At 39.4% G+C, this 27,882-nt stretch overlaps 1 protein-coding gene across 4 annotated transcripts; it reads left to right on the forward strand.

Annotated features, from left to right (window-relative positions):
* Positions 1–1,801: 1,801 nt before the first annotated feature.
* On the forward strand, positions 1,802–22,313 carry ASRGL1 (asparaginase and isoaspartyl peptidase 1). Of its 4 annotated transcripts, none has more exons than XM_066547445.1 (7): positions 1,802–1,819; positions 3,148–3,416; positions 7,118–7,260; positions 12,149–12,303; positions 16,511–16,629; positions 18,448–18,558; positions 21,225–22,313. In XM_066547445.1, the coding sequence occupies exons 2-7, from the start codon at positions 3,230–3,232 to the stop codon at positions 21,458–21,460; spliced, it is 951 nt and encodes a 316-aa protein (XP_066403542.1). In that variant the 5' UTR covers positions 1,802–1,819; positions 3,148–3,229; the 3' UTR covers positions 21,461–22,313. The 4 variants fall into 4 exon arrangements, with proteins under 4 accessions (XP_066403542.1, XP_066403540.1, XP_066403543.1 ...); XM_066547443.1 differs by lacking the exon at positions 1,802–1,819 and adding an exon at positions 2,027–2,157; XM_066547444.1 differs by lacking the exon at positions 1,802–1,819 and adding an exon at positions 2,169–2,269.
* Positions 22,314–27,882: the final 5,569 nt, after the last annotated feature.

A 27,882-nucleotide genomic window follows, 5' to 3' on the forward strand; every position in this document is an offset into this window, starting at 1 on the left:
GCTACATAAACATTTATTTTAAAAATAGTTTTATTATAAATATGCATTAAACCAGTTACTTTTACAATGTATTCCACTCACTTTGCTGGTTCCTAAATTTAACATTTCAATGAGATTCTAGGGGAATTCTTTCTCTAGAAGGAGGGCATGTCCTTAATTTATGGATTCTGCAGGAAAATAGAAGGCACAAGTACAGTTGTATTTTAGTCACTGGAAATGCAGAGTAGACCCTATGACATCAGAGTATTTTCAGACACATGTTCCCTATCCACATCTGCCCAGATCTCTTCCTTCCCCACTTCAGCCCTCTTCCCTTACTTACCTATGGTAACGTGTTCCCACCTCTTTCAAATAAGGCACATTCAGCTTACAAGCAGGAAAGTTAATCTCCACAGGCTCCTCATGCAACCTCCCTAATTTATTCTGTACATTTTAAAATTTATTTCTCGGGCAATTATATTACACAAAGGTCTCTTATGAAAATTAGCGAGAGCAAAATCAATAGATTTCTAGAGCAATTATTTAAAACTTATTCTACCAGTTTATATAGCTTTAGAACAGGTTCCTGATGTGCAATTCAATGTGCTAATTTAAAAAAAAAACTAAATAATAATCATAAAACTAAATACTGATGCTTTCTGGTCTGCTCTAAGAAGCTTTACAGCATTTTAAAAAGCACATAAATGATTTGACCACAACGACAAAGGCAGTGGCCAAAGAGGGCTTAAGGTAAAAAGCTGATGTAGAAACAGATTATTCCAGTTCTATCAAGTGACACCCTTGTTTTGATGAATTATAATGCTAGACTAATATTAAAATTTCAACTTAGAGTTACTATATAAATTTTGTGTTCAGCTGTCCATGCAAACAACCAAAATGATTCTTCTAAACGTTTTAATCTAAATAGTATTTGTTTCTTGTCTTGACACTACCTGAAAACAAGAGAAATATTCTACGAAAACAGGCAGCACTCTCAAATAATTAATGTAAGAAATTTTAATGCCTGTCTAAGCCTACTAATGACAAAGAAAACCCATCAGGAGTATTTCCTTTTAATTAAACCACACTAATTAGTTTTCAACAAACCTTCAGGATCAAAACAGATCTTAAATTGAGTGACTTCGCACTGCCATAAATCCTCGCCCTTTTTGCACAGCCACGTCCCCTTGACGCCCGGAGTGGACACGGCAGGCTGCAGTCCCTGTCTCCCCGCAGCCTGGGCTACGGCACCTCGCAGAGACACGGAGCAGGGGCAGGGGGCAACGCAGGAAGGGTCAGGGGAGAAGGCCACGCATGCCATGTAGTTGGCACAAATGTTGAGGAATCTTTGTTTACACTTCTAGTTACACAGGTAAGGGAGTTCAGAATTACGGGGTTTTTTTTTAATAGACTCTTTATTTTTTTACTTTTCAGAAAGAACCTTTAGCAGCTCTACTTTTAGTTAACTACTGTTTGTTCCACCAGCAGCATATAATTAGAAATAAACATCAAGCTCAGTTCTTGTCTTTGTTATCAGTTTGGGAACAGTGTGGCCACTTACAGCTTATCCTCACCTATACATACACTTATATACGTATGTAAAATGTAGTCTGTGCCAACCTGCCCGGGATGTGCGTGACGATCCCAAGGACCGGAGCTCCCTCGGCCTACAGCTCCTTTCAGCCTACAGAACCCCATAGACAGGCCGAGCTTTGGGAACGGGAATAACCCGGCCCGGCCAGAGAGAAGGGCGGGCACGCGGGAAGTGCTGCTGAGGATCGGGTTTGGGAACCGGTGCCATTTTTCTAATTTAACTCGAGGGGAAATCAAGCGGTGGCAGGTTGGTGTGACAGCGCGGCTGTGGCCGTGCAAAGGGCGGCGGCCGCAGCACTGCCGGCTGAGGGGGAACCACGCCGGGATGAGCGCGGCGGGGCGCCGACCGCAGCCGGCAGCCCGGGGGCGGGCCGGGCCCGGCCCCTGCCGTGCGGGGCGGGGACCGCGGGGTGCGAGCGGCAGCAGCCGCCATGTTTGGTGCGGGCACGCCGGGGGCGCCATGTCTGTTAAGGGCGGCTGCGGCGAAAGGTCCCTGGGCGTGCGCCCGCCCCGCACCGCCGCGGGCACCCGCACGGGAGCGCGCCCAGGGCGGCCGCGAGTCACTGCAAGGACGGGGCACTCCAGGTGCGATCGGACCCCGCACTCCGCGGAAACGCCGGGGGCGGGCGGGAGAGCGGCGCGGGCCCGCCGTGAGCGCGGCAGGGCTGGGTCTGCGGCCGAGGGTAGCCTGTGCTGGGTAAGGGAAGAGCGAAGCTGCTGGCTGAAATAAAAACCGGAACGGCCTCGCTTACGGGAAGATGTGCCCCACAGCGGCCCCGGCTGGGATTTCCTCTGCTCCCCGCCTCCTGGCGTCCTGGCCGGCCTCCCCTGGGGCAGCCGGAGTGCGAGGGACCGGAGGAGTGCGGGAGGCTCTGTCGGAGGGGTTTGCTTGTATGATGAAAGGCTGCCGTCCCCGAGAAACTTTTCACGATGGGAGTTTTCTCTGGGAGGTGCCCCAGATTACCCCAGTGGGAGATGAGTTAGCTGTTGCTTCTTTGCCTTTTTCTGGAAGCAAAACCCGTGATTTGCATCACCAAAGATGTATAGCAGCTAGCAACAATGGCTTTTGCTCGCAGGAGGCCCTGAACAGTAACAACGCGGTGTGAATAAAAACCTTGTTTTCCTGCTCGAAGTTCAAAGTATAGCAAGAGATCAGAGGTCTGGGATCCAGGTGGTTGAGATGGGTAAGCCTTTAACTCGGGTCAGGTCAGTTGCCTTTCTTTATTGCTGGTGATATTACTCTACTCTGACAACAGGCTACCCATCTAAAACAAAGAGTTGGCAGGTTCAAGGGTTACTCAAATGCTTATTTCCATGTAATTTATTATTACCAGACAGAATTCATACTAAACAACCAGATTGTAGAGTAACTTAGCCTGAAAGGGGCCCTTGCTGTGCCACTTGACCCAGACCCTTCCTCAAAGCAGGGCTGGCCTCAGAGTTGCACCAAGCTGCGTGGGGCCTCATCCAGACTGAAGTAGGAGCTCCTCCATGTGAGTACTTGGCTTCCCAGAAGGTAAAATTGTAGCAAACTACCTGTACGTGTTACCTAACCTGCAGCCACTCTCCTTGTAGAAAGGACCACATGTGAAAGAGTTCTCCTTCCCATCTACTGACCTGTGTGCACAGCTGAAAGCCAGAGGAGGAGCTTGGCAGGATGAAGCCTGTCATCGTGGTGCATGGTGGAGCTGGCCGGATCTTCAAAGAGCGAGAGGAGGGATGCCGTGCTGGTGTTGTCAGAGCTGCGCTGCGAGGTTACGCTCTCCTGAAGCAGGGAGGCAGTGCCGTAGATGCAGTTGAGGAGGCAGTACGGTCAATGGAAGATGATCCTCATTTTAATGCAGGTAATTTTTCTAAGAATTAAGTGGACTTAGAATCATATATTTCAGGTGTTTTGCCCCGATGCTTCTGAAAATCCTAGCTTGTATTATTACTGTTGCGTTAGTATTGATTTATGTACATTGCAGTGGAGTAAATGCTAGTATCACAAAATAGGTGGTTTCTCAGCATGGTATGTACTGTAGTTTCTCATAGTACACTTAGGAAGATGAGTTATGCTTTTGCCATTCTTCAGTGTTATGTATCTGCCATTTAATTTGTGTAGTGCTGTTTTAGTTTTCTGTAAATCTTCTGTTACTGTGCTATGTATGTCCAGTTTTAAGACATGGGCTCTTAAAGAATATTTGTTAAGTAAATGTGTCTCTTTAAGGCTCTTGGGTATACCTTGCAGCATTGTTTAATCCTGAATGCTTGACCTTTACCTATTGCAACAGAAATACTGGTTTTGGGGATTTTAGGTAATTTTCTATTCATTAATGCTTGCAATTAGTTATTTTGTAAATAATACTAGAGAAGCAATGCAATAATGGTATATGAGTCGTAAATCTATACCTTCCTCTAGTAAGGGTTCATAACTGGATTTCTTAATGAGTAATGTGAATTAATGTTAGTGGTAGTAATCAAATACTTTCTCCTCTTCTTAGGACCTCAAGTTTATTATTTTGATGAATTTCAGCAAAAATATTTCCCCACTCCCACCGTGGCATGTCAGAAAAGAACATGGAATGCAATGTAGGTGCTCAGTATTTTAGGTAACATTAGTTATGTGCTCAGTTAGTTTGCAGAGGTTCATTTATTCCATCTCACCTTGCAGTCAAGAACAGCTTATATTTCATATGAAACTTTCATTGTTTTGTTATTGACTTGGGTTGAACATTTTGATTTTTGGAGCATTCATGCTGGAATTATGAAGTGGACTTGGAGGTGCAGTGTGTGCTTTTAAATAGTTAGCATCAGGGTGGCATGCTCTCATTTAGCTTTTACTTAACTGGACTTGAGCCTTCACCTATTGTTCAGGTAGTGGCAAGTAGTCTGTTACAGATATATCTAATTGTGTCAATGCTCATTAGGTACAGCTGCTCTCAGAATCTGGCAAAAATGAGCTGAAAGCTATGTGAAAATGACCCTGATTGGAGTGGCTGCTTAAACTCATTGTGTAGTATTTATCTTGATAAAAGGATAAAATCAGTTTTGCTGTAATATTTTCTAGGCAAACAGACATTGCTAAGAAACAACAATTAAGATGGGGAAGAATGGGCAGAACAATCAAGTTGTGTCCTTTTTTTGCTTGATAGGGTGTAGCCATGCTGTGTAGGGTCATCTTGACGTAGGTTTGGTGCAAGGGCTCAGAAGCTGTACTGGTGTATAAAATTACCATTTTAGTGACTTGTGCAGCGTAATAAAGTCATCAAGTTCTACTTGTGTGGTTGTATTTCCGTGTGATCTCTTTGGCTACAGTATGAACCAGCTTGACATCAGTACTCCAGGTGTAAGAAGTGACACTCTATTGATCCTTGCACACTCTTTCCTATGCAGCCTTTGCAGGACAGAGGACAGATCTGTCTATCCACAATTAGAGGGAGTTGGAGTACTCCTCTCAGTATCCCAGCTGTGATTAGGGTAATGTCAGACATGTTGATTATTTGTTTCCTCCTAGATTTTCTGTCTTCTGTTTTCTGTCTCTTTCTGTTTTCCAGCACTTTGCTTAATAAGAAGCCAAAAACTTAATTTTTTCAGCACTGCTGCCAGTGGATGCCATGGCCTCAGGGGCTGGTAGTCCTTACCCATTGCTTTGGAAGGCAGGTGAACAGGCAGCCTGTAACCACAGAAGGAAGGTTTCATGCTACCTGAGATCACTTCAAGTTCAGAAACTAGCTTTGCCCTGGTACACAGACTTTCATGGTGACTAGTGGAATGAGAAAAGTTGGCTTTACAGCTCTCAAAGCTGGAGGAGTTGTGGATGCCCCATCCCTACAAGCGTTCAAGGCCAGGTTGGATCAGACCCTTAGCAACCTGATGTAGTGGGTGGGATCCCTGCCTGTGGAAAGAGGTTGGCACTAGGTGATCTTCAAAGTTCTTTCCAGCCCAGGCCTTTCTGTCAGTCTATGGCAAGTGGGGTGAATTGTTCTTAGAAGGCACCTACTGGTCTCTCTTTACCACCTGTAAAAGGAGACTTGTTTAGAAAGCTGCCTTTAATTACAGAAACTGTCTGCAACTGTTTTCTGCTCAGCAAATTCTTGAAAATCCTAAAGTGTATCCTATGAGGTATGTCCAGTAGACATGGGGTACTCTTAATGTGGTGATGAAGGGGCCTTGTTGTTTCCCCTGGAGCATGGTTCTGGTCACTTATGGCTGGGAAAGGGGTACCCTGGTTCTAGTGTGAATTTTGTGATCATGGGTTAGAAAGCCTGCCCTGTCAAAGGATGTTAAAAGAGCTTTGTAGGGTTTATCTGAGAAAACAATTATTTACCAGCATAAGGAAAAGCTGGAAGAGTGATGTTCACGTGGGTGGCACAAGGAAATTACCCTGTAAGCTCTTTACAGATCAGTCTATAAGTTAATATATTGTGCATGATGCAGGACTTAACTGTGGAATAATTTAATTAGCTGGAGACAGGTAAAAATTAACTTTGGGGGTGTGTCTGTATGTGGCAGGGGCAGTTTTTGAGATTACAAGAGGCAGATTACAGGATTTAGCTGCCTTTTGTCACAGGGGATTTAATTTCATATATTCAGGTCTGAAGTACATTGATATAAAAGTTTTATGTCAGTTATTAACAGTGGTTTCTGGACTGCTTTAATGTTGGTGTAACAGAAAGGAGAAAAACCCTCCTGGATTAGTTATGTATAATGCACAGGTCTTTTTACCTGAGGTACTGAGTACATCTGCCATGTTTTGGTTTGTTTTTTTTACTTTTCAGGTTTAGTCTTCACCATCTGTATTAGCAAGGCTTGTGCACTTGATGACTTACAACCTATTATTCCTCTGTGGTACAATTATTGGCATTATTTAAAAAACATTTGCATTGTCTCATTTTGTATGTCATTAATTTTCAATTAGGTTAATGATAGCACTGATAATTATAGAAGAAGATAACTACCAGATGTTTTATTACTTTTGTTTTATAAAATTACTTTATATACTGTTTTATTTGGTAATGGAAGAACTTTTGATTCAAGCTTTTGCTACAGTAGTGAGGGGACACATACTCTGCTCCATTAATTTTGGCAGTTTCTTGGAGTGCTGTGTGATGTTCATCTGTTGATAGGATCAAACACTATACTATTTCTTTGGGTGGTGTTGTATCCTCCTTTGGAAGAACTGCAAAGGCAAAATAGTGCACCTAAAAGCAATCTGGGGAATAAAGAATTCTGTTCATGATGGTTTGTTCATCTAACTTTAATACCAAGTATATAATTTGGATGGGATTGGAAGTGTGTTTTTAATCTTATAAAAAAGTAAAACTCAGTTTTAAAATAGATGTTGTTCTCTGTGAGACTTCTGTTAGTGGCTGGATTTTGTGGTTGTACTCAGCAGTGTTTCTGCTGGGTTTTTTGTATTTGGGAGATACTTTCGGTAAGTCAGCAAAGTGGGAAAGAGGCTGCTTGCTGAGAGCTTATAATTGAATCACCTGGGTGGTTAGCTCTTAATGACTTTCTTCTTTTTCTCTTGCCCCCTACTTTTTTTTTTTTTATTTGTCTTTAGGTTGTGGATCTGTTCTAAATGAAAAAGGTGAAGTAGAAATGGATGCCATTATCATGGATGGAAAAAATTTAGACTCTGGAGCAGTGTCTGCAGTTAAGTGCATAGCAAACCCCATAAAACTTGCTCGACTTGTTATGGAAAAGGTATGCTGATTATCTACTTGAGTATGAAGCATTTTCTTTTCCTTTGAACCTCAGCCAGTATATTGATACACCTCAGTGATGGTGTTTGTGTAGTGCTTTAAAGCAGCAAGGAAGGGAAAAATGGATTGGAGTGTTTGGAAACTATGCTCATGACCATGAAGCACTTACCTTAAGGGGTTTTGAGAAATATTTATAAACAATAGCATTCTAAGGAAATATAACTTGACCTACACATTTTGGTCTCCTGTAGTTCTGCTGCTGGTATTCAAGGCGGTTTTTTTTGTTGTTTTTCACTTGTTTTTTGGAGAGCTTTTATGTTGTCACTGAGTTTTGTGCTTGATCTTGCAAGATTAGTTCATGGAAATGAATGTTCATGGCACTGAATTGAATGACCCAGTTACATATTTGGCCATGTAATGCACTCCTTTGTTGTTCTGGGTAGCCTTCTCCACTGTGACCTGATCAGGTGGTAGCACCAATACAGTTGTAATCTTCCACCAGTAGAAGATAACATTAGCTCTATGTGGTGCTGACAGGTTTTTTCCAAGATAATCAAATTTATCATGGCAGTAAAATATTACTTGACCTTCTATATAAGATCAATCCCACCTTACTCCACTAGGAAGTCCACCTAATATTTGCTACAGCAGACTTCTCTTATTTTTCAGATATGGTGCAACTGATCTGCATGATATCTATGTCTGTTTTACTATTACAAGGCTGTGACAGTGATCAAAAAGTTTGTCCTGTCTTTGGAGTTTATATTTTCATTCTACCTAGTGCAACTGCCCCATTGTTGGAAAGGTTCATATTTATAAAAACACTTACTAATAAAAAAGACTTATGTTTCTTTAACCTTTCAAAGTTACTTTTCAGGGAACAATACCTGTTTTGGTGATCTCTAAAGATGATTGACATTTATCTTGTCCTCAATGGCCTCCAAAGCAGATAGAATTTTTTTGTGTCCTTAATTGAAAGATAGTTCTGCTTTTAAGATCAGAACATTTCACTAGCATATTGAATATAAATACTTCAGTGAAATGTATGTCTACTAGAAAGGAATGTTAAAACTTGTGATGAATATGTTTTTTCCTTCATACAGAATTTTTTTTGTTATTAACCAGATCAGTAAATGAGTATAGGTGGGAGACAGCTTCACAAGATAGAATTTGAGAATATAGATGAAGGGTTGGGGGAGAGATGTCTCTAGCATGTTAAGGTGAATGTTGCATTTTATTTTATTTTCTTCTGTAGAGAACTTATTTTAATGCCTATCGTTTACTTCTTATTCCAGAATCACAGATTTATTTTCTTTGTTGTCTTGTCTATGAAAAAAATCCTATTTTAGTCAACAAGAATAAGGTCAAAGTGTCACTGTTGAATTTTGAGAATATAACTTAGCAAAGTGTGTTTTAAAAATGAAACAGAAAACCCCAAACTAACAAAGAGAAAGCCCTCTCCTCTGTCTTGTCTATTACAAAGTCTTTCTTGTCATTGCATTGTGCTTCTGGTGTTCAAAAGTGTTGAGGCTAAATTTGAAATGAAATCATACAATTCCACTGTACAGGACCAAGTATAATGGTGTAGCCCTAACACCATAACTTTTTGTGGTACAGGCGTTATTTTTGCCAAGATGCAAAATAATCTCTGTGCATGATGATAAATTTCAAATGTAAATGTTGGCCTAAATTGCTTGATGTATCCTGAGATGAGTTTCTCTGCTTCTCCATCTCCCATAAGTGGAAATACCAATTGATGTTGCTATTCTGCTCATTGTTGCCCCTCTGTTCATCTTGGACAGGAAATTTGGGATACCAACCCAGGGTATTTCACAGTACATTTCATAGTGTGCTTTGTTGTACTGTGCTTGATTAAAAAGCATTTTTAACTGTAAGATTTAGGGGTAATAAGGGTAGTTTTCCTGGGGCCTTAAGTCTGTGTGCATAATTCCCAGTGGTTTTTGAGTGCCTCAGTACCATAAAGAATTTTGAAATATGCGGCTCCCAAAAACAAACAAACCAACCAAAACCACCCTGCACGTCTGCTTGTAATTGTATTTCCGTCCTATTATGGAGCAGTGTGGGCTCCATCTGGTGGCCAGAGTAGCTCCTCTAGTTTGTTGTTGCAACATTGTCCTTTTTGGCTGTCACTTTCCCACTGGGTTCAAACTTGTCCAAATTCATGAAGTAGAAAAAAAGGAGAACAGCAGAATAATTTCCGTTCATGGTTTACTGTACTGTTGGTCACAGGAGCTTCTAGAGGTGGAAGACTTTCAGTGCATTTACTAATGTAACAGATTCTTGAAAAAGCACTTAAATATCTGTTGAATTATTCCTGTTTGTATTGAACATAAATAGAATGATACATTGATTTTTTTTTTTTTTAATTTGGGGCACGTAACCCTTCTCAGCTCCAAAACTTCATTAGGTGGGCTTCTCATGAAAATTAGAGCACTAATTCATTGGTGTATGTAAACTGTGTATGTTTTCTCCTACTCTTATTGTGCAGGACTTTACATTAGGCAAAAGACAATTTAGCTTAGAACACAGACTTCTTGAGGCAAGGGGCCAGGTTTTTTTCTGTGCTTCCAGAATTGTTAAATGAAGAACTGTGATGGTCTGAACTTAAGGCCCAGCAGAAATTTGGGGTATTTTCCCCATTTCCAGTGAAATTAGCGAAAAGTTCCAGCTTTTGTGGCTTATTTGTAAGATTTCTTGAACCCTTTTCTTGTCCTTTTAGATTACTTTATGTAAATGTCTTCTAGAAAAAGTATGCACTTTATATTAGCAAACATATTAATGAAACTAGAAGAATGAGGCAGAAAAATGTGCTTTTGCATTGTTTGACAGTGTTCTACTAGTTCTTTTGATTGACAAGAGAGTGATAAAAGACATCTTCTTGTCAGGGAGGACTGAAAAAGAAGGAAAAAAGAAAACCCAGAGTCCTATCGTAGAAGTTTATTTATCAATATGCAAGTATTTCTTGTTTATGTAGCCTAGGAAGGTGCATATATTATGCAAATTTGCATATGAGAGGGATGGAATCCTATGAAAAAGTTTTTAGAAATAACTTCCATTTTTTATTATAAAACTTTATATTTTTAAGACTCATTTAAAGGATGCTGTAGTCTTAGTTGCTGAAGAAGGCAAGGGATGGAGTACAGAGCCTTCTGGTACAGATCAAGACTAAAGCAAATTTCAAATTTCCTACAAAAACCCATGAAACAACAGGAAAAAACCCCAACCCACACCCACAAATAAAAACCAAACCTATTTTGAATGTTGCATTGTGTGCTTCTCGTGGGTTAGTGGTAGTGGCAGAGGGGGGCAGTATTGCACAAAGAAGTTGGCTTTCAAGTCGAAGAACACTGCTCATTAGTTTTGTCAGAAATAGGTTGGTTTTACATCGTCTGGTAATATGGGAGCAGCACTCAGCATGAAAGCCCAATGTCTGCTTTCACATAGACAGGGGACTTCTTCTTGTCACCCTTAGCATTCTCTAAAGCAATGCTCTCCTGAATTAAAGATTAATTAAAAAGGCATTTAAATTTTCAAACATGTTTGAAGTCGGGGCTGCAACATCAGAAATGTCTCTAAAGTGTAGTCCTCTGTCCCTGTCCAAAGGCCTTAATGCAGAGGCTGTAATTGGCTTAAGTAGAGATCAGTGTCTCTGACTTGGGAAGAGGTTTGTCTGGAATCCTTTAAAACAATGCAGTGCTATGTGTTGGTCATGGTAGTGATTACTTGTCATTGCTTTAGAAATAACAGCAGGTGATGGTCTGCAACATCTTAACCTGTAGCTTTGAGACTGTAAATGCCCTCCAGAATGTAGCATGGTACAGAAACACCCAACCTCTGCTGTCCTTACTTCTGGCTGAGAGCGGGCTCTGTGCCATGTGGGTGCTTCGCAAGGCTCTGCAGGGCTGCTGCCTCCAGCATCATGGCTCTGTTTGCACCTCAGCTGCTCTGCTGCTGGAGGGACAGAAAGGCTGGCTGTAGTTTAGGTGCTCTGCTCAGAAATTGTTCTGTGCTCTAATGAGCAATTGACAGCTGTGTAATTGTGCAAGAAACTGCTTACTTTTTGACACATTAAAACAAAAAAAAAATCAGATTTCAAAGCTCAGAGCTACTAATAAAGTATAAGGATTAATTAAACAAATTTATCTGACAAACTTCTCTAAAATATGAACTAACCGAGCTCTACAGACTTTAAAGCATGGAATTAACCAAAGTTGTTGAATTAAAATCTGGTTTGGAGTGCTTTGTCAATATAGAAATCAAAATATAACTTTCAAGTGTTGTTAGAAGAGAGTAAACATTTCTTGGTCAAACCCATTAGAAAGTATTCTGTTCTTAAATTTGATGCTTTGAGTTAATAAGAATAGCAGCCTGTTGAAGAAAATATTTAAAATGAAATTTAAGGAACATTTTAGTTGTATGCTATTTACATTTGTAGGTTATTTTACTAGGTGTAAAGCCTTTAAACAGGAATTTATTTAGCATTCTTTTGAATAAAAGCCTTCTAAATCTCTTAGTTAACTGGACAAAACAGTTGGTTATGTAGTAATATGGTGATTCATTTGAAACAGTACAAAACAGTTGCATACAGATTAGCTAAAGAACAAATTTACCTGTTTTCCCTTTCCCATTATAGTAAGTGTTAAATTCATAGGTACAAGTCTTTTCTATTGATGTTTAAACTTTGTGGTCTGGAGAACTGAAAGCTTCTTCAGCTATAGTGGAAGGGGATATGGACAGAAGTTTAGACATTTTTAAAATAAAATTTGTAATTTTAATTTTGTGGATGCTTCTAAAGATAGCAGTTATACAAAACTGCTCAGTACAAGACAAAAATAAGAATTGTCAATGAATCTCTTGTCTTTCTGCAGACAAAGCATCTGCTGCTGACTGACCATGGTGCACACCTGTTTGCTCAGGCCATGGGTATTCCTGAAATTCCAGGGGAGAAACTCGTGACTGAGAGATCCCGGGAGAGATGGAAGAAGAACCTTGAGCCAGATTCCAATCCTGAAGAGTTTCAGAAGTAGGTAAAATATATTTTATTTTCAAATTTGGGTAATTTACTTTGGGCTATCTGGTTACAAAAAACTCAAACCAAAAACCCCCGAACGAACAAAGCGACCAAGAAAAACAAAACCCCAAACAAATAAACACAAACCTCAAAGGCCTTTATTCCAAATGTTATGTGGCTTGATACAGTCTTTACAGTGTGTCTTTCTTGAAAGCAGTAGAAAATCAAGCTTTCAATGAATTTGCTTAAACTTAAATGACTGGAACAAATTTGATGAAACTTGTTGCTGCTTAAGAAGATTATTGGTCACTTTGACAATAGTACAGGTTTTGTGGCTTTATTGGAGAACAAAGTTAGAACTTGTTACTGCTCTTAAAATCATCAGTTAAAGAAGTGCATAGAGTAGCTTTAACAAGCAGCAGATATTATTTTGTATAGCTTTTTCTGTGGAGGAACTGGTTTTAAAAAATCAGTGCACATACTAAAACAAGTTAATAAAAAAAGCCCCAAAAACCTAAGAAAAGTGATGTTGGTTAAGTATTAAGTAGATGATCAGATTTGTTTTTAAATTGTATTAGATAGTTAAACACCAGTTTGACCAGCAATTCCTTCTGAGTGGTAATTGTGGCTGTTGGTTATGAAAAGGAATTAAAAAAAAATGACCAAGTTTAGTGGTGGGTGGGAAGAGAGATGCTGCTGGATGCCCAACAGCAAAATGAACATCATTTGGAAAATAAGCCAGTCTCATATAGAGTAGAGAGGAAGGTTGAGGGGAACAGTAAAGGACTGAAAAACATCAGGTGTCAAGAATGATTTCTGTGCCTCTGAGGTAGGCATAGTCACTTAATTGTTTTGAGCTTCCATTTGTACATCCATGGTTGTGGTGCAGGAAAACACTGTATTACATTACATAAATGCTGTATTATGTGCTGTTCATCTGTTTTGTGAAACAGGAGTAATGGCAGGAGCAGAGCTGAATTTGTAGATTTGAAGGAGGAAATTTCTTCTGTGAGCATGTTAATTAAAATCCATGAAATGATAAATTACAACCTGTATGTTACTTTCAGTAAATTGCTGGAAGGGAAAACAAAGTGATGAGACAAGCATGGATATGGTCTTGTAAACAAAGTGATGTTGTTCCTTGACCATAAGGTCTTGGTCATAATTTGTTTTGTATCTAACAGAAGTGTTTTTTTGATCCATGGTTTGTCCAAGGACTGTGTGGTATTGTCATTGATTGTGAAGAATTTTGAGCATGGTGTAACCACCACTGTCTCTTGTTCTCTTGAACATACCAGTTGGAATAGCATGGCATTTAAGTCTTCATTCATTCCTCATAACTGCTTCTTTCTGCTTTTTTTTTTTTTTTTTTTTTTTTTTTTTTTTTTTTTTTCTGAAAACAGTGTTAGGCCTCTTCAGTTCCAGCATGGACTTCTTCTGGAATATCTGATAGTAAAAAGCTTGTGTATTTCTGAAAGGCTGAAGACTTTTTCTTGTCCTGGCCATGCTGTTTTTTTTTTCTGAAAACTAAAACATCAGCACAAATTCACAAAGTTTAAAACAGGTCTTTTTTTAATGCAAACCCATTTCATTCTGTATCACACGTGGAATGTTCTTTTTCCCTGTTATGTCCACAGTGATTATGCAGAAACTTGCCTGAGGCGAACAGACAGAAGGTGAAGTAGTATTAGTCAGAGGCAACATAATACCAGATCATACTGGGAATTTGAAGGTTGGTGTATATTTTACTTCCAGTCCCCTGATCCTCACAGTGTTGGAAACCCTGGGGTTTCATAGGCTTTGCAGGTCAAGTCTGGAGTCTCCACAAGAGACACCTTTCTCCTCTGCTGGTTAGAAGCTTGCGTTGATTTGTGCTGAAAGCTTAGGATTCCATTGTGTCTGGAACATTCCATCTTGCACACCTTTTGCCAAGAACAAGGTGTGATTTATCTGCACACTGCAAAGACTCTGGCAATACCCTAGTTAAGAATTATTGGAGTTTGCCTGAGAATCCCACAGAAAGGGTGTTGAGTCTGGCTGTAAGGTAGTAAATGGGCTCCTAGCCCCACTGGGAATCACCATGCTAGAGTAACTTGAGGAGGTACTAACTAACAAGGACCCTAAAACAATAAACAGAAAACCCCACTACTGATGCAGGGCTGAGACAAAATAGCAGGTAACTCATTAGTTAAACAGGGACAGTGTGAATACATGTCACTTCATGGGTATTGGATAATGCAAGATTTAGACAAAAGGAAATGAACAAATCCAAATAATACATTCTGTATCACAGTATATGCAGTATATAGGAATAATTCTTGATTGAAAAAATCCCTAAGAGCATCCTTTGGTACACCACAGGTACTTGTTGAGGTTCTTGCTATTATCAATAACTAAAAATAGAGAGATGGTTTTAATTTGATAGCAGTTTTGTGTTCTTTGTTAATGTTTTGGAGTCAAGTAGCCATGCAAAAAAATTTATTTGTACCTTCTTTGTTCTGAAGATGATCAAAAGAAAGGTTACACTAAAGCAGTAAAATAAGGAACTGTAAGAAATCAAGTGTAGTTGTCTGTTTGCTCACCTGCAGATGAGGTGTGTTGGACACATTCACTTTGTTATTTATTGCCAGTTGTGCTCTCCTACCAAAACAGGTAATTACTGCCTGTGTCATCTGTGTGCTTTTATTTTCACAGTTGCTTAAGGTAAATACTTATCTAAGAAAATATACCTCTGGATACATCTTTCTTAGTTTCTCAGGAGGATCTAACTTTAGTTGGTTGAAGGGTGCTACATGAATGTGCAAGGGAGTACTGAATTTACTAATGTTCTTTTCAGCAAATCACTTCTAACAGATGGATGGGTGGGAAGCCCATCTGCACCATCATATCAGTTTGAGATGAGGTCTGTCTCTACGTAAATGTCAGAGCAGCCTATAAGGCCTGTGATTCATCAATCAACTTGGAATTGCTGTGAATGAAGTGTAGGGACTGACAGTATGATATTTTACATAAGCAGGGGGGAACAGGAAGTTGGGTCTCTGAGAAACTGGCTGTGGGTTTCAAGGTACACAAAGACTTTGTCTGACTTAATTAGCTTAGGTTTTGCTAATTACCAGTGCCCAGGCAAATTTGAAAGGTATTCCTTTTCCAGTTGCCTGTTGGGTAGCTCCTTGAAGGATTGTTACAAATTATTTTCCTGTGTGGAGGGATTTAGATTATTTTGGGGGTTTGGTATACTTTGGTATACTTCTCCTAGTCACATACTGGTTCATACGTGAATTGCTAAGACTGGAATATATGGGTATTTAAACTGTTGCTTCTCAGTAATGTCTCACTTCTCAGGGCAGCAACTGTTACAATAAGTCACAACAGGCTTTTTTTTTTTCTGCACACAACTACACATGTCTATTTTTAGCAGGCTATTGTATATGTCTTTTCTGTGTTGAAGAAATAAAGATCTAGTTGAGACTTCTGTTTTCTTCAGTGTCTGAAGATTTTTAAACCAATGTGCAGTTTCAGCAGAGTCTACTGGCCAAGTGATTTAAACCTCAAGATTATGTAGCTACAGAGTACAAAGACTAAAGTATGTCTTAATGATGCATTGTGAGCAATACTAGTTGAAAGGAAAATAAATAAGCTTTTTCTTTTTTTTTTATAGCATTCAAACATTAAGGGGAGTAAGGAAAAGGAAAGAGGAGGAGCAGGAAGGAAATGATTCAGGGCATGCATAACATTACTGTCCTTTTCTGTATTCACTCATTTACGTGCATTGTCATTAATAATTCCGGTTAACCTCCTGTTGAAACAGTGGAGCCAATTGTTGCATCTTCGAGTTGCCATTTAGGGGAAAGTTGTGTGTGAGTTTGTGTGTCAGCCAAAAAACTACTCCAGAACTATAATGACTAGAAGTATTTCTGCCTTGTGTGCTTTTGTTTTGTGGGTTTTTTTCCTCCCCAAGTTTCCATGCTATGAAAGTAAACAAGTCATGGGGGGAAGATTAAAAAAAAAGAGTTTTCTACTCTATTAAATACAAAGCTTGTGAGAATTATTGCATGTTTCTTGTTATTTTTGTAATGAAAAGCATGGCAAAAATAGCTTCATGATGAGTAGTAATTCTGTTGTAGAAATCTTCTTTAAAGCTACCTGGGAAATAAAGGCAACGTGCTTTGGCAGGTATGCTTTAATTCTGTCTAATTTTATGAACTGTTTTTCTTGGCAGAGACCTTGGAACAGTTGGTGCTGTTGCTATAGACAGTGAAGGCAATGTAGCTTGTGCAACATCCACGGGAGGACTCTCTAATAAAATGATCGGCCGTGTTGGTGACACAGCATGCATAGGTATGGGGTGTAGGATCTTGCCTTTCTCTTTTTGGGGGCATCTCATTTAAAGAAAGAAAAAAAGGTATTGCAATTGTCCTTTTCATTAGTCAAACAAAACATAAATACTAGTCCATCTGAAATGGAGGTCTAACATTCAAATCTATCAAAGCTAAACCTCCTTACAGCTTGGAGATATGCAAGAAAGAATTAGAAAACGGGGATGGGAGTTTGTTTTTTCTGTCCTTTCTTCAATGCTAACACCTGTGTTTCCTTTCTGTTGATTCTGATCAAGCTCTCCTTTTTTATGGCTCTGCTTTCCACTAAGTCAAAAACTGTAGCCTGTTGCATATTACGATGCTGTTTCCTCAGTACTTAAGGAAGTAGGTGTAATTGCAATTACTACTTGTTGTATCAATGAGCAAGAATTATAAAGTGACTCGCAAATTTGAGTAAATTCCTGTTCTTAAGAGAGCCCTGATAAGACTGTCTCAGAACCTAATAGATGTGGCGTGGAATAAAGGAAATATTTTAAGAGATTTCTTATCCAAGTATAAAGACACTTGAAATCCTTCCCGCAGACTTGCCAATTGATTGCTTCAGGGTTCTACCATACAGCTGGGATTTGGAAAACAATTATTTTTAGTAAAACATGTTCCAAACTCAAATAGCATTGCTGTTGGCAGTATGTGATTATTATAAAACTGTCTTTCTTTTGCATACAAAGTTACTGACATTTTGGTATCCTCTGGATTTTGACTATGGTTTTCAGTTTTGTGTCTGGCTGCAGCCTTCTGACTGCAAATACCCTCCTCCTGTGTAGATTATGTTCAGGGTTGTTATAGCTGGGGACATGGTTTGTGAAGGAGAAGTGAAACTGGGCACTTTTGAGCATATTGCTTGCAACTTTTGGTCTTGCTAGGCATCTTCAGGATTTGATACAGAAATGTCAGCTGTGCTCTTAAACATCAGAGGCTTTGGTAAAGCGGCATTGACTTAATATGGCAGTGTTTTTCCACATGTTACTCAGAGTCCATTAAAAGGGTCTGATCAAGAAAGCACAGAAGGGAAGAAACTTTCATTGTTCTTCTAAGGCCTCTTTCCCCTCCCCCAGTACTTTGTTTATAATGCTGTGGTATGTTTCTTCCTAGCTCCTGGGAAATATTTTTCTTAGGAGATGTGCTAGAAAATATGGGTATTGAGCAAGCAGAAGCTTGGTAGAGAACAGGGTGTGGAATGGGCCAGCAAAACAAGGATGGGAGAAAAGAAAAAAGGAGGGAAGGGGAGTTCAACAGAAGAAACACTCTGCTTGTGGTGAGGACTTTGAAGATTCTTCAGGGGTGCTTTGAAATTTTACTAGAGCCCATGCTCTTCAAATCTCTTATATGCTGTGGAGGGTAAGTTCCTCTCAAACTGGTCAGCTCACAAATGTCCTCACTAGATCTTCCTTCATATCTTCTCAATTGATATGACCTGGCATTCTGCATCCTGTCCCTATCTTGCTGATCTTCAGTATACCCCCCTTGCTGTTCTGGAAAATATTTTTGCCCATTCCTGTGGAGTGTTGGCCTGCTTCTGCCTCTTGTACACAAACAGATCACTAGTCTTCTCTCTCAACTTGGCAACTGACTTGCTCCAACTGTTGTTCATCTCTTTCATATATTTTACTTTTCATATTGTGGCAGAAATGAGAAGGAACCTTTTCTGATGCTTTGCTTTCAGAAATACATGGAGCTAATGGACCTAAAGAAAGAAATGTTTGGTACCTATTTTAAACAATGCCGGGCTTTTAAATCATATTACAGAATATTGCCTTCTTTTTTTTTTCCCTTTGAAAAGGAAGTGGAGGTTATGCTGACAACTGTTCTGGTGCCACTTCAACCACAGGGCATGGGGAGAGCATTATGAAAGTGGTCTTAGCCCGACTGATTCTCTATCACATGGAGCAAGGTATATTCCAAACTTGCCGTAATCTGAAGTAAGGAGGATAGGAAACATTGCCTAATCACAGGTTTCAGTGTATATACTATCATCCTAAAACAGCTGTCAGAAGAGTTGCTCTAAGGGGTATGTGGATGGGTTAAAACAAAAACTTTAGAAACAAAACCAAGTATTAAATTATTAATAAAGCTAAAATAACTGAAGTAAACAGAATTATCTCTGCTGCCTGATACTGAATCATGCTTCAGATCAGTGTACACTGAAAGACATTACTGTATACTTTGTTTAACAGAAGTTCTCTTTAATAATTTTTCCCAATTACAAACTAAAAATCTGTGAACAAGAAAAAGAAAACAAGTAAAAATAAGATACATTTAAGGGAGCAGTGAGGGAGGGCTAGAAACAGATAACTAGAGCTGAAATAGAAAGTATAGTGTATTGCCTTTCTAATAAACTGTAAAGGTCATTATTGTAACAACTCTGATTACAGCAACAGAAATTATTTTAAGACTTTTTAACTATGATTTCAATTTACATTTTGTTTTGGAAAATGTACTAAACATACTGGTGGGTATGTGGTAAACAGCTGACACAGTATGTCTTATGTGACTGTAATACAATCTGACTGTGGGATGACCCTTTGTAGCTTTACCTTCATGACTTAGTCTGTCATCTAAACCCTTGATTATGTTACAGCCTGTAAACATAGCCAGACAACAAACTTGTGTTGCATGCAGTTCAAGAATCATTAATATAGATATCACGATTATTTTTAGAAATAAAATAGTTTTGGAGCAGTACAGTGTAACTTGCTTTGAGATCAACCAAAGTGGAAATAGTTGGAAAACACTCAATTTACATTTTCATTGGAGAAGCAGTAAGTAGAGAGACAAGTAACAGCTGTGAATATTTTTGTTGTGCTTTATAGGGCTGTTTGCATATAATGAGTTCATTCCTCTAAATCTTATAGCTGACATGACAGTTTCAGCATAAAATACAACCTACAGATTATTTCCCAAAGCTCTTAACACGTTATGCTCTCCCTTGACTCTCTAAATTACGTCTCTAAGTATTCAATTTGTAAACAGCTTTCTAAGCTCTTGTCTAAACTGTATAAACCAGTTTCTTCTCTGGCTTAAAGTTAACTGCATTGCAAGACTTATGCATTGATAGCAGTTATCTGGCTTGTGATTAATCAATTTGAAAGGCAAATGAGGCTCAAATTAAAAAGTTTATTTGAAAAAAAGAAAATTAACCCACATGTATTCATGTCTAGTTTGTTTGCACTTGTTCACCCTGTCCATGCTTGCTTTACCTTCATTCATCCTGCCCAGAAGTATAACTCAGCTGCCAGGCAAACACGTCAGCAATTAGATTCCCCCCGGCCCCTCCTCTCAACATATTTCCATGAAGGCACTGAAAACAAACCCTTAAGTTGTTATAGCTTTTTGAGTCCTTGAATAGTGAGCTGAAGTTGCATGTGTAAGAACAACTGCAGAGCCCTCAAAATTCTGTTCAGCTATTTGGTAATTCGCATACTAAATACTCTCTTTTGGACAAATGCTGCAAAATTTACTTCTGTGTTGCAGGAGCGAATTGCTTTGGCAGTCTTAACAGCTGTTGAAATTTCAATCTTATGGTGGCAGCTGTTGTCTTGGTGAAAAATCAAACAGTGAAATACTGACCCTTTGAAGACAGTGCCACTGACTTGAATAGTCAGTGTCACCCGTGCATCAGAGTAAGGAGCTTTATCCTGTCAGTCACCAGTGCTGTGAATAATTCTGACTCTGCTGGTTTTATTTGGTTTTAACTCAAAATTTGCAGGGAAGGCATAAAGGTCAGGTTTTGTTCTATAACCTAGGCTGTGTAACATTACTGAGGGTCTATATCTTAGGGTAATTAGGCCAAGCCAACTGCATTCCTGAATGCATATTTAAGCTTGTAGTGAACAATTATTTTGCAGCTATTACAGGTCTGTGTGTATGATGTACCTATTAAATTTCATTTATTTAGAAAATATTCCTGTTAATATAAATCAAGTAGAGAAAAGCTAAAGTTGCATTGCTGGTCCTTTGTCTGATGTCTAGTACATTGAGACCTCATTTTGCCTGATGGTTTCAGAAGTTTCAGGAAGAGTCATGCTGATGTCTGCTTTTGATAAATTATGACAATGTGTAGTACGTGCCTTGAGCTCTGTTGCAGCCAGTGGAACTAGAACAGAGATGATGACTGAAATTTTCGACTGTTTTGATGGGTGTTTTTTCAAATTGTAAATGCTTTAGATCTAACTTGTCATAACCTTTGATGAAAACCTTGCAGATTGACTTTTTTTTTCTAGTCAAATGATGACATAAGAAGTGGTGCATCTTGAACATAAAGTTTGTGAGTTAGTTTTTATTAAACAAACTAATAAATTCTGAAACAAACTAATTCTGAACTGAATCAAAATCAGAAGCTATGTAAATAAATACTTGGGGCAATACTGCACCGTAGCAGCTCTTCACAGCTGTCCAGAGCCTTTCCAAAAATGCTTCCTTTGTTAGACTGGAAATTTCTTGCCAATTTAGTTGAAAGAGAAGTTAGATTTGACTGGTTCCATGGGGAGGGGTGAAATTTTAAGAAAATTAAAAACTGTCAGGACAAGTCCTGTGAAGTGATTTTGTTTTTCTTTTCAGGAATGTCACCAGAGGTAGCAGCGGACACTGCATTAGACTACATGAAGACACGAGTTGGGGGTTTGGGGGGTGTCATTGTTGTCAACAAGGCAGGAGAGTGGGCAGCAAGGTTCTCCACCAAGCAAATGTCCTGGGCTACTGTAAAGGATGACAACCTGCATTATGGCATTTATGCTGGGGAGAAGCATATAAAGTCTGTTGATGAAGCTCTTGCATCTGAAAGGGAGGGATTCTAAGAGTGAAGAAAGCTGACTGACAGAGAAAAATGAAGATCTCCAGTTTTTGCTGGAGGACAATGACAGTTGATTTTGTCTTTCTGAAAGATCTTTTGGTTCACAGGCATTACCACGTTTACAATCAAAACAAAATCTGGACATTGTTCTTTGGTGGACATGTGTATATGTGTAGTCTTTTAATACCTTTGTGAAATCAGATACTCCTTTTTTAGATAAGAAAGAGAATGGTCTTTAGGTTCCTTGGTTAGCATGCCTTAATCTTACATTAAAGGGAGCCTGAGTTTCAGTATTAGAGAAACTCCTTTCCACATCCATTCTCAGAGACTCCTGCCAGGATGATTTGAGAGAAAAATACCTATTAATTAAAAGCTGAATTTTGAAAATCCAGAGTCTTTTGAGCATCCATCTCATGGTACCAGCTTGCTAATGGTCAATGAAATACCACCAAAGAGCAGTGAAAAGTTGAGATGAAAATTGTTCTCACAGGCTTGAGGTAACTTGTCACAGGATATAATGGAGTAAAGAAAGTAACTTTCTCCAGAGAAGGGAAAGGTGATGCTAAAGAGTTCTAATTCCATTCATTGACATCGCAACCAAGTAGGCTAGAATGTTTCAAACTGTATGTGGACAGTTAACAGGAAAGGTGCTATGGACTTAGTATCTGGGGTAGTAATAGAGAAGGTCATGCTTTTAATAAAAATAACAGCAATCTTTTCTACTCAAATGCAAAGGTGATAGGCACCTTTTAAGTCAAAACATGAGACAGAGATGCTGATTAACTGGAAAAATAATTATCTGAAAGTAAGTGATCAAAGCAAGTTGTACTAAAATAAATAAAACTGCCTGTTAACAAGCTTCTTGTGTGAAGTCTGAAACATTGTCTGGAGAGATTTTCTTTTTTTAAAAAATTGATACTCTTACTTCTACTACATTTTCTTCATTAGGATTTTGTATTTTTAAAAGAAAAATTCCTTTTTTATTTTCTGACTCTCAACTATGTTTTTTTTGTGTTAATTATTTTCTGTAATAATTTTATGCATTTCAGCTGGTGACTAGATTTTCTCTTACATGCCATCATTCTATGGAATGTTCCCTTCACAAGATAGCCCAAATAATCATTACAAAAATCTTAAATTGTGGTTTGAAACCACTCCTACCTGGGTCCCAACTACAATAAGCTGTATTACTGAGTTTGCATATACAGAATAGTAGGGTTGCCAAGACTGTCCAAACTTGCTCTGTGTTTTTTGGTTTCTTGGACGTTGCAGGTGATTGGATGTAGACAGCAACGGTTCAAGAGAAGATGGCAGATGCAAACCATGACCCTGGAGTACTTATGCACTTCTTTTCAACAGAAGATCATGCTGAAAATGGCTGCTACCTGATCATCAGAAGTTCATAAAACAGTAACAGTAATTCTAATGTGCTCATTGGTAGAAAAAAGTACCCTTCTACTGAGTAAAAACGAGATACCAATCCTACAGGGCCTGCTATTCTCTGGGGGTAAAAAAGGTAGCTTCCTTTCCAAAATATATCCAAAGTATTTGTCATCAGGAATCTGCTTTGTTTATCTCACCTGTCCCTACTGGAAGATAAAATAGGAGAATAACCTCTATGAGTTCAGTCAAAATTCACTTTGCAACATTATTTTCAGGAAATTGCTCAGTGGGTTTTTTTAAAATGAAAAATAATCCAACCTGAAGTATGTTTTGTAGAGCTAAATGGTGATGCATATAGGCATGGATGTAGGCTGCACACAAGAATACAAATATCTTGTCATATATACTGACTTTGTCAGATGAAAGAGTGCATGGAAGGCACAATCCTTATAACCTTTCCTTTGCTTAAAGTAAGTGCAGGGAGGTGTGTTTACCCTCCAGTACCCTACAGTACTGCCGTAACACCTGGTGTACCTTCTTCGTAAAGCTGTTTGTGTGTTAACAGTTTTTGTTCTGGTCAGGCTCCAAGCTGACCAAAACCCAAGTGATGGTTAGTGTAGCAGCAAGCATAAGCTGATACACCTGCTGGGTCCTTGATTGGCAAGGATTTGGAGCTGTGCTAACCCTGCCAGTTGGCTTTGGGTTGGCTTTGAACAAGTTCACATCGACCCAAAAGGCACCAGAAACCTCAGCAGCACTACACACAGGATCTCAGGGATGTCAGAAGGAATAGTAAATGGCTACTAATTCACCTCAGCTGTTCTCAGGAATACCATGTAATAAATTGCTGGCACTTGACAAAGTCATTATCCTCTATAGGTTCTTCTGTCACTCATAACTAGAGTCGCTGGGCACCTTCCAACAGTGCGTTAAGCACTGTGGCTGCCATCTGCTCTCTATGATTTCTTCTGCATAACCTTCCCCTTGGTGCCATGCTCTTTATGCCTTTCCTATAAAAACTGATTTTCAGAAATAGATATGGGCTGTTATGTTGCCTAAAATCAAAAGACAAAAACTTGCAACTGATAAAAAGTATATCTTTAATGAAGCATATATTTCAGGTGCACAGAAATGGCTACCTGCACGTGTGATAAAGGATTGCTATAATTATTATAAGGTTAATTAATTAGTATATCTAGCAGGTCCATCCAGTAGGAGATCAGTTTCCCCAGTAACCGACCCTTAATCAGCCCCTTGGAGTTGGTATAGGGGTATTTGTTATGTCTCTTAAGTTCTGGTGGAGAACCAGATGTTCTTGTCAGAAATTCTCTTCCTAAGAATAAGACTAAACAGAATTTCAAGAATGTGTTAGAAAGAGCTACCTTATTATTCTAAAATGTGAGAAACAGCAAGAAAAGTACTAGAAACCATACAGCAAGAAATAAAAATCTAAAAAGCTATGAATATATGAAAAAGCTAAAAATCTTCAGCTATCAGTTATACCTTTCCAGTTCATGTGTGACTGGGAATGACTACCTGTGCCTTACATATGGATTGATGGCATTTGATAATCTTCAGGCTGTAGTTTGCTCCACAGTTCAAATGATGTCAGCTCAGGCAAAGCACCAGTCCAGGCATTCAGGGCTATATGCTTCTCTCCCAGGTACTGACCAGCACTCAGTAAAGGTATGATTTCCTCACCTGATCTAGATAGGAGGGAGACCTATTATAGGATAGTGTTCCTCTTCCTCCTAAGGGGGAATGGCAGCAAATGGTCAGGGATGTGGTAGACCTATTTTCAAAGAAGCTTGAGAGCTGGGGATGGAAGAGTTTTCCTCTCTCTCTTGCTTTAGCCCTTTCAGTTATGTTCTTTAGCTAGAACAGGGTGAGACTTTGTTGCAGATGATGTAAGAGGTTGCTGGTGTTGCACGGGACTCCCTAATGTTTTAATATGCTTACATGTTGTCTGACCTTTGTGAACGTTGAGAAACCACCCTTTATAAGGGCTTTAACATTTAACAGCTTTTATAAAAGTAGTTGCAAGATGCTGAACTTAGGGGGGATACCAACAGCAGGACAGGAAGCTGTGTGCCCCTGCTGTGCACTGCTGCTGGAAATGAGCCTCTAATCCAAATGGCTGTGACCTGGATATCAAAGAAAGAAAATTAGAGGTTTGTTGCCAAGAAACTGGGTGTCCTTGGCATCTACCAAAGCAGAAACAGTTTTAATTATCTAATTAAAGTGGGGCATCCTATTATTTTATATCACTTAGAAAGCCAGTTGTGGAAGTTGTCCTGTTGCTTTCTTAGTACTCTGTAGAAAGGGTCCCTGACATGCACAGATAGCTGTGATGGGTCTACATATAAAGCAAAGATGTTAACAAAAGCACCAGGGTGGTGACCGCTGACTTTGTGCACATATTGTTAGTTCTGCGTAGGTTTTGCTTCATAATTTTTGCAAGTTACAAATAATCAAAACTTGCTCTGTAGGACACCAGCATTTTGAAACTTATTTTTTTTCAGTGCTCTACTTTGTCCTACATTTTAGTTCTTTGTCTCTGGGGTGGTTTTCATTGACTTTGAAATCTAACTTGGCAAAGTTTAATGGTACTCACTGTTGTGCTTGTTTCTCTTCTGGTCTGCTTTTCCTTTGATATGCTCTGATAAATATTTGCTGTGGGACAGATTTCAATCTCAGTTACGTCAGTATAAATGAAAAGCAAAAAGCAAAGTCACTGAAGTCTGTGATTATGCTAAAGGAAGTGAAATCAGTCATGGGCTCTCCTGTCCAAAGTCAGTAGTTCTGTATTGAAACAGCCTTTGCTAATGAGGGAGAAAAGAGAGAGGACACAGAGCTTGCTGCAGGGAGTCACTGCCTGGAACAGGACTCTGGTCTCTAGCAGTTTCAGGGTAAAGATGGTGCCCAGGGAAATGGTTAAATAGGCATAATGAGAAATAAATAAGTGTCAAATGATTCACATGAAAGAGTCTTAAGAGCACACAGGGTGAGCAGAGAGTCATTTTGTTTTAGATGTGTAAACCACAAAGGACGGGAATCTCATTTTCCTTTCCACCGCACTCCTGCACTTGGTTTACTGGGGGCATGTAGATACCCTGCAACCTCTGTATAATTGAGTTTTGCCAGACCTGGTCACATGTGCTATAACTTCAATTATTTTTTAAATTTACATTTTTTAAATTCTTGCCTTATGGCCTTTAAAATTCTCCTTGCTTGGAATGAGGCCGTTTTCTTGTGGTTCCTCCCTAAGTTCTTTTCCGCAGAGGACAGGATGGGTTACGATGCAGTCTGCGTGGGCTTTCGCCCTCCAGCCCTGCACTTTTGACCCTTTCCTGCTAGGGCTTTACTACAACTTAAGCTATGTAAATGCACGGTAGCATGCAGCTTATTAAATACTCAGCCTCTTGCAGACTTAATGGCTCTGCCGGGTGCTGCCTGCTTAGCGGCATAGCAGGCTGTGTGCTTAGCAACCCGGCTGCCCGAGCGCATCGCCCCCATGCACTGCCTTCCCTGCTGCCTCAGCCCTGAACACTGCAAATGTTTCCAGCTTTTGCTGGACAAAACCTTGCCTAGGTTCTGGCCTAACTACCACCTACCAGCCACAGCCTGTGTGTTTTAACAGCATCATGAGGGCTGACTATGACAGGAGACAAAACCCTGGGGTGTTAGAGGTGCTCAACCGCCTTCTGCAAGTAGTAATGGCTGTAAAACAAATACACATGCCAGTAAATGTAGACCTGATTGTTTTAGCACTTGCTTTTCCTTAGAAATGTCAAAATTTAAAAAACTTGTAGTTTAAAGTACAATTCATAAACCTGTTCATTTTGGCTGGAAAAGTGCACCATTTGCTAGAATATGGGTGCTCTTGTCCTCTGTAGGTGGAACTAATTTCTTGCATGGAAGAGAGATACAGCCAGTAAATCTCTTCATTCCTACATTACAGAAGGTAATCTGTGGTGTCATTGGTTGGTTAATTTCTGTACTTGTTTTGTTGGTTTTATTTCTTAAAAGCTGAAGAAGATTATTGTGATTTTACTTATCTTTTATTTAACCTCAGATAACCATTCTGAGATCCTCAGACACAAGTGTAGCTCAGCTAAGCCTCCGGTAAGATGATCACTCAGAAATTACTATACTGGGGCAAATGAGTAGCAGGTTTTCAAGTATTTTAACCCAGGAGAAATCACAACTATTTTCTAGTCTTAATGCCTAAATAAACAGGCCATAGGTCCTTCTCTCTGTTATTTCTGCATTAAGCAAATAACTTCTGTCAAGGTGTGGTCTATTCTGGCATGGTCAGACTGAAAATGAGGATGCTCTCTGGGAGGAAACATCTGAAAAAGGAGGGGGGGAAAGATGGAATCATGCCAGATGCCATTGTATCTTCTGGGATGCCACAAGGCTGTGCTTCAAGCTTCTATGGGGCAAGGGCATCTGCTAGAAAACAGACCTGAATTTTCAAATCCAAAGATACTTGGTATTTTCCTGGACACAAACCTCCAGAAGTCCTGCATGTAATGGTAAGATTTATATAACAATTCAAAGAAGTATACAGAAGCTGTGAACTGATCTGTACAGCAATTCAGTGGAGTTTATTATATTTGAACTGTTTTATCTCTGGCGAGCATGCAGGGAGATTAAGCAACTACTCTGGAGCTACCAAATGCATCTGAGGTAGGGCCAAGATTAGAATATTGATTTCTGGCTTCCTGAGTCCCAGGCTCAGTTCACTACATTATGTTGTCTTTACAGATAACATTTAGACAAATAGATCTTGACATATCAGAAGCTCAGTAGCCTCTCAGTAAATTGAGCAGGGCTTTAGCTGTTCAGTTCCTGTGATTTGTGCATGCCTCACACTTGTTACCAGTAATGTCAATAGCTATTGTATATTTACAGTGCAGCCCACTTGTATCCTGAGGCATTCTAGACTTCTTTTTTTCTCAGAGTAGAAATAAGCCTAATTATGATACATTTTCCTCATGTCAGATTGAGATTTATGCAAAAAAAAAAAAATTCAAAGAA

This window comes from Molothrus aeneus, chromosome 3 (genome assembly GCF_037042795.1).
Source record: "Molothrus aeneus isolate 106 chromosome 3, BPBGC_Maene_1.0, whole genome shotgun sequence".
NCBI lineage: Eukaryota > Metazoa > Chordata > Aves > Passeriformes > Icteridae > Molothrus > Molothrus aeneus.

Coding starts and splice junctions, on each gene's coding strand:
- ASRGL1 (XM_066547445.1), top strand. CDS start 3,230: ATGAAGCCTGTCATCGTGGTGCATGGTGGAGCTGGCCGGATCTTCAAA. Junction 7,261..12,148: donor CTCGACTTGTTATGGAAAAG/GTATGCTGATTA, acceptor GTCTTTCTGCAG/ACAAAGCATCTGCTGCTGAC. Junction 12,304..16,510: donor AATCCTGAAGAGTTTCAGAA/GTAGGTAAAATA, acceptor TTTTCTTGGCAG/AGACCTTGGAACAGTTGGTG.